The sequence below is a fragment of the Arachis ipaensis genome, chromosome B1 (assembly GCF_059453495.1).
Source record: "Arachis ipaensis isolate K30076 ecotype BB chromosome B1, ASM5945349v1, whole genome shotgun sequence".
In the NCBI taxonomy this organism is placed as follows: Eukaryota; Viridiplantae; Streptophyta; class Magnoliopsida; order Fabales; family Fabaceae; genus Arachis; species Arachis ipaensis.
The window spans coordinates 78,505,922-78,516,452 of NC_142436.1; the positions used below are offsets into that span (position 1 = coordinate 78,505,922).

Here is a 10,531-nt window from a genome sequence, read left to right on the forward strand (position 1 = left end):
TCTTAGGGCCACGGCCAAGACTCATAAAATAGCTGTGTTCAAGAATCATCATACTGAACTAGGAGAATCAATAACACTATCTGAACTCTGAGTTCCTATAGATGCCAATCATTCTGAACTTCAATGGATAAAGTGAGATGCCAAAACTATTCAAGAGGCAAAAAGCTACAAGTCCCGCTCATTTGATTGGAGCTATGTTTCATTGATAGTTTGAAATTTATAGTATATTCTCTTCTTTTTATCCTATTTGATTTTCAGTTGCTTGGGGACAAGCAACAATTTAAGTTTGGTGTTGTGATGAGCGGATAATTTATACGCTTTTTGGCATTGTTTTTAGTATGTTTTTAGTAGAATCTAGTTACTTTTAGGGATATTTTCATTATTTTTTATGTTAAATTCACATTTATGGACTTTAATATGATTTTGTGTATTTTTCTGTAATTTCAGGTATTTTCTGGTTGAAATTGAGGGACTTGAGCAAAAATCAAATTCAGAGGTTGAAGAAGGACTGCTGATGCTGTTGGATTTTGACCTCCCTGCACTCAAAGTAGATTTTCTGGAGCTACAGAACTCAAAATGGCGTGCTTCCAATTGTGTTGGAAAGTAGACATCCAGAGATTTCCAGAAATATATAATAGTCCATACTTTGGCCGAGTTTAGATGACGTAAAAGGGAGTTGAACGCCAGTTCTACGCTGCTGTCTGGAGTTAAACGCCAGAAACACGTCACAAGCCAGAGTTGAACGCCAGAAATACGTTACAAACTGGCGTTCAACTCCAAGATTGACCTCTACACGTGTAACATTCAAGCTCAGCCCAAGCACACACCAAGGGGGCCCCGGAAGTGGATTTATGCATCAATTACTTACTTCTGTAAACCCTAGTAACTAGTTTAGTATAAATAGGACTTTTTACTATTGTATGAGACATCTTTTGATCATTTTGAGATCTCTAGACCTCCATGGGAGGCTGGCCACTCGGCCATGCTTACCCTATATTCACTTATGTATTTTTCAATAGTAGAGTTTCTGCACTCCATAGATTAAGGTGTGGAGCTCTGCTGTTCCTCATAAATTAATGCAAAGTACTACTATTTTTCTATTCAATTCAACTTATTCCGCTTCTAAGATATTCATTCGCACTTCAACCTGAATGTGATGAACGTGACAATCATCATCATTCCCCCACGAACGCGTGCCTGACAACCACTTCCGTTCCACCTTATATTTAATGAGTATCTCTTGGATCTCTTAATCAGAATCTTCGTGGTATAAGCTAGATTGATGGCGGCATTCATGAGAGTCCGGAAATTCTAAACCTTGTCTGTGGTATTCCGAGTAGGACTCTGGGATTGAATGACTGTGACGAACTTCAAACTCACGAGTGCTGGGCGTAGTGACAGACGCAAAAGGAGGGTGAATCCTATTCCAGTATGATCGAGAACCTCAGATGATTAGCCGTGCTGTGACAGAGCATTTGGACCATTTTCACAAGAGGATGGGATGCAGCCATTGACAAGGGTGATGCCTCCAGACGATTAGCCATGCAGTGACAGCGCATCGGACCATTTTCCAGAGAGGATAAAAAGTATCCATTGATAACGGTGATGTCCTTACATAAAGCCAGCCATGGAAAGGAGTAGGATTGATTGGATGAAGACAGTAGGAAAGCAGAAGTTCAGAGGGACGAAAGCATCTCTATACCTTTATCTGAACTTCTCACCAATGATATACATAAGTATTTCTATCTTTATTTTCTGTTTATTCGAAAACTCCATAACTATTTGATATCTGCCTGACTGAGATTTACAAGGTGACCATAGCTTGCTTCAAGCCGACAATCTCCGTGGGATCGACCCTTACTCACGTAAGGTTTATTACTTGGACAACCCAGTGCACTTGCTGGTTAGTTGTATCGAAGTTGTGAATGAAAAACGATTTATTAAGACGTGCGTACAGAGTTTTTAGCGCCGTTGCCTGAGATCACAATTTCGTGCACCAAGCACGCACCAGCACGCACCATTGCCCTCCGTGAAGCACAGCGCAGCGTAGTCCAACCGCCATGTCTTCCGTCACACAGGTTTATTCTTGATTTTCTTTCTGAGTTTTCATTCTCTAACTGCCATTTTTTTCTTTTCTATTTTTGTTATAATTTTCTTCTTGATTATTGATTGGTGTTTTTTATTTTAATTTTGTTTTCTTGGTTCACTGCTATTATTAATTTTTTTAATTTATTCTTCATTTTAATTTGTTTTCCAGTTCTTCTAGCCTTGTCGCCTCCGTCGCAGCATCTCCCTCTGTCGCAACATCTCTATCGTCTGTAATGGAGCCTAAGCCTCAAGTTTGTTTTTTTTTTTTCTGATTCTATTTTTTTAAATCTGTTTTAGTATTCTTATTGATTCTAATTTGGGATGAACACTTGGTTGGCTTGTTCTTGATTCTATCGCTGAGTTGTTGATTTTGATTTTATTTTTTAATTCTGAATTTTTTGTTATGTTTGATTTAGGGTAATTCTTGTTTAGGGTTGATTCTGAATTTCTTGTTTATTCAATATTAATGCACGAAAGGAAAAGGTGAAAGAAGAAGAATTTATGGAATTAGTGCCCTACATGAAAATTTTTGAAATCAGATTGGTTATATTTCTTATTTAGTTTAGTTCTATTTCTGATTCAGTCTCTTGCCTTCTTTTTTTTGCTTCTTGATTTTTGTGAGTGAGGTTGATTATTGTTCCATCTTCTGTGTCCCCTATTTTTACTCTTCTGCTACCCCTATTTTTACAAAATTGTTGATGATTTTAATTTGTTGTGTTTTTACTACTTTGTTAATGATTTGAGTCAAGTTGATTACTTGTTAGTGACTTTGGAATCAGTTTGGTTGTATTCAATGATTTTGTTTGTAAACTGTGTTTATTTGCTGAAACTTGTTATGATTCTAATTTTAAAAATAATGCAAAAATTGAGGCATGGCTCTGTTCCCCTAATTTGAAGATTGAGAATCGAGAATACCTTTTAGAGGCACATTTTTAGTTTAGTTAAGCATTCATATTACTGTTTAACATTCATTTTTTCCTGAATATACAACCCTATTTGGTATTAATTGTTATAACTTAATTTCTAATTTCAGGTTCTTTGTTTGCTGAACAATTTTTTGTAATCTTGCTAGGAAACATCAAAATATGGCTGCTTTGCTGTACAAATTAATGGAAGCAACTTTTTTTTCTTTTTACTGGGTTGAACTTTTCATGTTTTTCGATTGTTGTATTTATAATTTCTTTTGTTGTTGAACTTCTTGTATCAAGATTTTTGTTAGTTATTATGTTGTATGACTGTATTTATGACTTTGTGAAATTAAACTTGTTATTTTGTTGCATATGTTTTTGTTGAAAATAACATAGGACAAAGTTTTAGTACATGGGAAATAACTGGAACTGAATTCATTTTTTGAGTTGAAAAACTGAATAAACCGAACCAAACCAAACCGATTTTAATTGGTTTGGTTTGATTCGGATGGTCTCAGTAAAAAGACCGAACCAAACCGAACCGAACTACAAATATAAAATTGGATATGATAGGTTTTTCTTAAAAAACTGAACCAAACCACACCGCAAACACCCTTATGAATCACCACGAATTTATATTTAGATTCACCGTTACACCTAAAAACAACGAAATAACAATGCTTTAACACTGATAACTTAACAACTCCGCAACGACCTTCATTCAAACAAACGCTATCATCTTCTTTCTCGCTCCATTTCACTTTTACTCTATCCCCGGCTGGTAGGTCTAACGATATTAAAGTTTTTAAACTCCCCTCCCATATTTCTTTTATAAAAGTTGATGCCACCTATTGTATTGGGCAGCACTTACTCAATTAATTATTAACAAACGACAAGGAAAAATCCGTACCCTGTTTGTATTTTGTAGTCTCTCGACATTGTTTTAACATTTTATTTTGAAAAGGAATGAATCAAACTGAAATGGATTGTGAATGAATATTCTGTCTTGTTTTAAGATACTATTGAACAGAATTACGTTTGAAAAATTTGTTAAACTTGATAACAACTTCATACACAACAATAATTAGGACGATTACGAACCGATTCATGATGATGTGGAAGAGGAAGGAAGATGGAGCTGCGTCACAAAATTTGGAGAAGCTACTTGATTTTAAGTTGCTATTTGCATGATTCCGTAGGGGTAGGACGAACCATAAGAATGCGGAGGGACCGAAAATTGTGGTGCAGCTGTAGTGGAAAGACTTGGAAACCAAGAACCAAAACCGGCTATAGTTACATATAAGGGTCATTAATTGAAAAAACATTATTCTCAAAATTGAAGCATAGTTTGTAAGGAAATAAGTTTTCAGATGAGGGAGGAACACCTATAACTATGTGTTCATGTTACTTATCTTCTCTTACGAATTCAGGAATGTCATTTTCGTCAGTCTATGAAGTTCATTCATAGCTTGTCTTGTCCCACCGTTCTACACATGCTACAGTTTGGGGTGGGCATAGTTTGGATTTTCAAAATTTCAAACTGCATCCATTTCAGAACCAGTTTTGGGGTTCATAAAACTAAACTGGAACCAGATTAAAAGGGAAAATCGATTAAAACAGTCATGGAAAATTCAAAACCTGTGTCAAACCCGTTTTAATATTTAAATCCAGTTTTATATATCAACCCGTCTTATATCCAAATTTTTAATATCCAAATTAAAAATCAAGTTTTCCGAGAAATTCCATTTTTAAAACCACATTTGTTAACCAAAAAGGAAGTTTGAAAACCACCTTTTAGGAATCCAATTTCGAAGACTAGAATTTTTTACCAAATATACATTTCCAAAACCAGTTTTTAGAAATCTAATTTTCGAACCATACGAATTTTAAAACTGAAGTTAATACTAAAGTCCTTTTAGACTATATAGGTTCATTACAACTAGGATTTGCTTCTTTATGAATGTAATGACAATAGGTAATGTATGAAACATTTAATCATTCTCAAACAATCAAAAGAATACCATCGAACAATGTTGTAAAATCCGGTTAATTTATGGCTAATTAATCCATAAATTAAAAATATATTCTAGAGAGTGAGAAATAAGGTTTTTATGATTTAATATGGTAGAAAAATTTAAAACGAGAATTTCGACACCAATTTTAAGGAAAACGGCCCAAAATTGGGCCGAAAGAGGCAAACCGGACCAACTGGACCCAAATTGGCCCAAGGGCCCAGCCAAGCCCCATTAATTAATGAGAGCTCAGCTCTCTTCCCTCCCAAAAGCCACTCACACACGCAGAACACAAAGAGAGGGAAAGGGAGAGAACACAAACCCTTGTTCCAATTTCATTTGATCATATCTTTTGATTCGGAGCTCCGATTGATGCACCATTTGCGGCCACGCGACTGCAGCATCGAGCTCTACAAAATCCACCCAAGTAATCTTGAGGTAAGTCTTAGCTGGCCCTTCGAATTATCTGCCCTTGATTTTGAGTTTATTGAGCATAATGTTGAAATTTGTGAACTCCTTGGTGTTATAGGATCAAATTAACTTGAAGGGAAAGCTTTCTCTAGCTCCCTTGGTCTTTGGGTAAGGTGAGATTCTCAACCCTAAGCTAGAGACTTAAGATTTTGTGATTTAGTGATTGAGTTATTGTGTTTTTATATGATATGGTGGCTTAGGCATTGTATATGTGTGTTTTGGAGGTTGATTGGTGGTTTTGGAAAGCTTTGGTGTGGAATCCCAAGCTTGGAAATCTGTTGGTGAAGCATTGAGACATTGGAAGTTGAGGAAAAGTGAACTTGAGAGTGTTTTGGGTGGAACGGAAATCGGCCAAGGTATGGTTTCAGTTTCCTGTATCTAAAATGTAATGTGGTGTGAAAACGTAGGCTAGAGACCCTAAGATAGGAGTTGAATTATTAAGATTGTGGATGGATTGATATGAATTGTGTTGTTGTATATGAATTTAGTGAATTGTGAAATGATGATAAATGTGGTACCATGTGTGAAAATTGGGTGTGATATGGTTCAATGTGTAGAATTGATGATAGCATTGAGGCTCTTGTTGATGAGCATGAATTGAAAATATGAATTTGTTATATATATATATATATATATATATATATATATATATATATATGGTGATTGATGAATTGGATATTGTTGGAGATTGAGGTGTGAATTGTTGATTTTTATGTGGGAATTGTCGCCTTAAAATTTGGTTAGATATGGTGGAAATTGGTGAGTTGATGATTGAATGAGTGGATAAGAGTATTTGGTATTGAAACTTTGGGTTTGGCTGGCTTTTGAATGAGTTTGGTAAAGGTACGCTTTGAAAATGGGGAGTTTATAAGTTTTGAAAAATTGAGATTTTGATGAACTTCAACGGATCATATCTTGAACAATTGTTTTCGAAAATTTATGATTTCTACATCAATAGAAAGATAACTTTATAAGCTTTTAAATGGTTCAAATTTTGTGAAAATCCGAATTTTGTGGAAGGAGATATGATCGTTGGAAGTTTGGGTGAAAAATATGAATTCTGCAACTTCTGCAAAATTTGTGATTTTTGGCTTGTGTGCGCACACACAGCCCTGTGCGCACCCACACTATGCAAGAATTTGGTCCTGTGCACACGCACAGACTTGTGCATACGTACACGTAGAGACAGGGCTACTGGTGGCAGCGCTAGCACGTCCTGTGCGCATGCGCAACCAACGAAGGATTACGAGCTGAGCATTGGGAGGTTTGCAGGATTTGGAAAGGGGACATATAGTTAGACCGAAGATCCTTAAGTCAGTTGCCTGTTTACAATTGTTATGGTTTAGTTATGTTTATACGCTTTGATTATAATTTGGATGTTCTAGGATTGCCTTCGGCATTCCCAGTACATTACATGTTAGATATTTGGGCACCGTTACCATGCTGAGAACCTCTGGTTCTCACCCATGCAAATTTTTGTGGTTTTCAGATGCAGGACGTGAGGCTCCTCGCTAAGGCATGCTGGAGACTTCCTTTTGGCAGAGATCCTTGTATCTTGAGATTTTATTTTGGTCATTATATACTTGTTTAGATACTTATATTCTCCTCTATATATGTATTTTGTTTTTAATCCTCTTAGAGGTTGTTTTGGAGAAGCAAGATTTGTATATTGTCTTTTGGGTTGTCTTTTGGGTTTTCCTTACTATATATATATATATATATATATATATATATATATATATATATATATATATATATATATATATATATATGTATACTGTATGCTCGGACCGGCTATCTTCGCAAGCCGAGCCCCGAGTCTTGATATATGTATTTTGGCACTCTTTTGTATATCTCTTCGCTTTAGCTTGAGTTCTAGCTGTTCACTTACGTTAACGATCGTAGTGTTGCGATTTTCGATGTATCGGTTTTAAATTATCCACTTTTCTTCAAAGGCTCCTAGTTATGAAAATTTTTGCAATACTATACGTACTAAATTTTACCTTTAGAGGTCGTAAAATCTCGCCATCTCTGTTTTATGACTTAAGCATAAGACTCTGTGTGGTAGGGTGTTACATTATGGTATCAGAGCAGTTCGTTTCTGTAGAGCCTAAGGGACGGACTGACTATGCTTTTGTGCATTCTCTATGTTTGTGTTTATGTGCTATTAGGATATCTGATTGATATAACTGACATAAATGTTCATGAGCATACATTTGGGACTTTAAGCACTAGACTTCCGATATTGAGACTGATCAACTTGATATCGATTATTTGGTGTGTATAGGAACCAGATGGCGCCTCGTGGATGCAGTCGGGGCCGTGCGAGAGGACGTACCGGTACTCATGAGCCGGAATTCAATCCGAATGATCCAATAAACTTCATGGCTGCATTGCAGAACATGGTTGCTGCTATGCAGGCCACCGCTGAGGCACTCGGGTAGCAGATGAATAACAATGATCATACTGGGAGAATAGTGGAAACGGAACTCAAGGTCAGATGACGTTGGCGACCTTCCTAAAGGTTAATCCGATAAAGTTTAAGGGAACTACCAATCCAACTAAAGCCGACACTTGGTTCTAAGCTATGGAGCGCACACTGCAAGCGCAGTTGGTACCTGAGGAGCAGTGCGTCGAGTTTGCCACTTACTTGCTCACTGGAGAAGCGTCACATTGGTGGCAGGAAACCCGACGTATCATACAGCATGGTGATGATCCTATCACCTGGGACACCTTTCAGGAGGAATTCTACAAGAAGTACTTTCCAACCTCCGCTAGGACGGCCAAGGAACTCGAACTACTGTAGCTGAAGTAGGATACGATGTCTGTATCTGAGTATACAGACAAGTTTGAGGAGTTGTTTAGATTCTCCCGTATGTGTCAACGAGCTCCAGGGGACTTTGAGGAGTGGAAATGTATCAAGTACGAAGGAGGACTCCGAAGTGACATCTATAGTTCCGTAGGGCCTATGGAGATCAAGACTTTCTCCGAGTTAGTAAACAAAAGCAGAGTTGCCGAGGAGTGTGTGAAGAAGGCAGCTGCAAAAAGAGGAAGCCAGAAGAGATCACTCCCACTGAACCGAGGGAAGAGTTTTACTCCTAGAGGCCCGCCTTTCAAGCGGAGAGATTTTGCACCACAGAGGACTCAAGGTCAGAACAGCTTCAGAAGGCCCAATAACAACAACAACAATGCTTCGGGGAGAAGATTTGGGAAACAACCTTTGAATGAACAGGCATGCACTAGATGTGGGAGTTACCATTCTGGTGTTCCGGTTGGGGTCTATGCTACTCATGTGGGAACCCGAGGCATAAAGCCTCCAACTATCCAGAGAAGCAGACACAGGGTGCCGGGAGAGCACAGCAGCCTAGACGGGTGTTCACTACTTTAGCTATAGGGGCCGAGACACTTATTCGAGGTAAATGTGAAATGGCAGGTCAAGTTTTAAATGCCTTGTTTGATTCTGGAGCATCGCATTCATTCATTGCATTTGAGAAGGCTAGTGAGTTAGAGTTGAAGATTGTAACGTTAGGTTATGACCTGAAGGTGTATAATGCCACCCATGAAGCCATGGTAACTAGGCTTGGATGTCCACAAGTTTCCTTTAGGGTTAAGCAGCGTGACTTTGTGCACAATTTAGTCTGTTTGCCGATGGTAGGTCTTGATCTTATCTTGGGGTTGGACTGGTTGTCCAAGAACCACGTTTTACTCGACTGTTCCGCGAAATCAGTGTACTTCATATCGAAAGATACGGAAGGGCCGGTTGTGGTAAATAACTACTATTTGAATTCCATGATAGTGAATTGTTCTGGGGCTGAATGTCAAGGCATTCTGTTGTTAACCGCGGGCGTCTCGGGTGATGATCAAAACTTAGAACAGATTTTTGTTGTATGTGAGTTTCCTGAAGTATTTCCTGATGACATTAAGGAATTTCCGCCTCATCAAGAGGTTGAATTTGCGATTGAATTGGAGCCGGGAACAAGGCCAATCTCGATTGCTCCCTATAGGATGTCGCCGCTAGGATGGCCGAGCTGAAATCTCAACTCGAGGATCTTCTGGGCAAGAATTTTATCTGACCGAGTGTTTCTCCTTGGGGAGCGCCGGTGTTATTGGTGAAGAAGAAAGACGGAAGTATGCGGCTTTGTGTGGATTACAGGAAACTGAACAAGGTCACAATAAAGAATAAGTATCCACTGCCAAGGATTGACGTCCTCATGGATCAGTTACAAGGAGCCGGAGTCTTCTCCAAGATTGATTTGTGATCCGGTTATCACCAGATAAGAGTAAGAGATGAGGACATCCCTAAGACCGCTTTTAGGATTCGTTATGGTCACTACAAGTACACTGTAATGTCTTTTGGGTTGACTAACGCCCCTGCAGTGTTTATGGATCACATGAACCGGATTTTCTGCCCGTTTCTGGATAAATTCGTTATTGTCTTCATTGATGACATATTGGTTTATTCCAAGACTAAAGAGGATCATGTAGAGCACTTGAGGACCGTGTTGCAGATACTAAAGGAAAAAAAACTCTATGCGAAACTATCTAAATGCGAGTTCTGGAAGAGTGAAATGAAGTTTTTAGGTCACGTGGTGAGTAAAAAGGGGACAACAGTAGATCTTGCAAGGTGGAAGCAGTGATAGAATAGAAGTGACCGACCTCAGTTACCGAGATACGGAGTTTTCTGGGATTAGCTGGCTACTATCGGAGATTCATCAAAGGATTCTCACAATTGGCTTTACCATTGACGAAGTTAACCTGCAAGGACATGCCATTTGTTTGGAATTCAGAGTGTGAGGAGAGTTTCCAAGCGTTGAAGCAAAAGTTAACTACTACGCCTATGTTGGTATTACCTAAACCAAATGAACCTTTTGAGGAGTATTGTGATGCCTCACTGAAGGGTCTAGGGTGCGTGCTGATGCAGCACCGGAAGGTGGTGGCTTATGCCTCACGGCAATTGAGACCTCACGAGGTTAATTACCCGACGCACGACCTAGAACTTGCTGCGGTTGTGTTTGCATTGAAGGTGTGGAGGAATTACCTCTATGGAGTTAA

General features: G+C 38.5%; 1 protein-coding gene across 1 annotated transcript; it reads left to right on the top strand.

The window, feature by feature from the left end:
- Positions 1-8,905: 8,905 nt before the first annotated feature.
- LOC148577195 (uncharacterized) lies at positions 8,906-9,511 on the top strand. The gene has a single exon (XM_088502860.1). The coding sequence runs from the start codon at positions 8,906-8,908 to the stop codon at positions 9,509-9,511; it is 606 nt and encodes a 201-aa protein (XP_088358986.1).
- Positions 9,512-10,531: the final 1,020 nt, after the last annotated feature.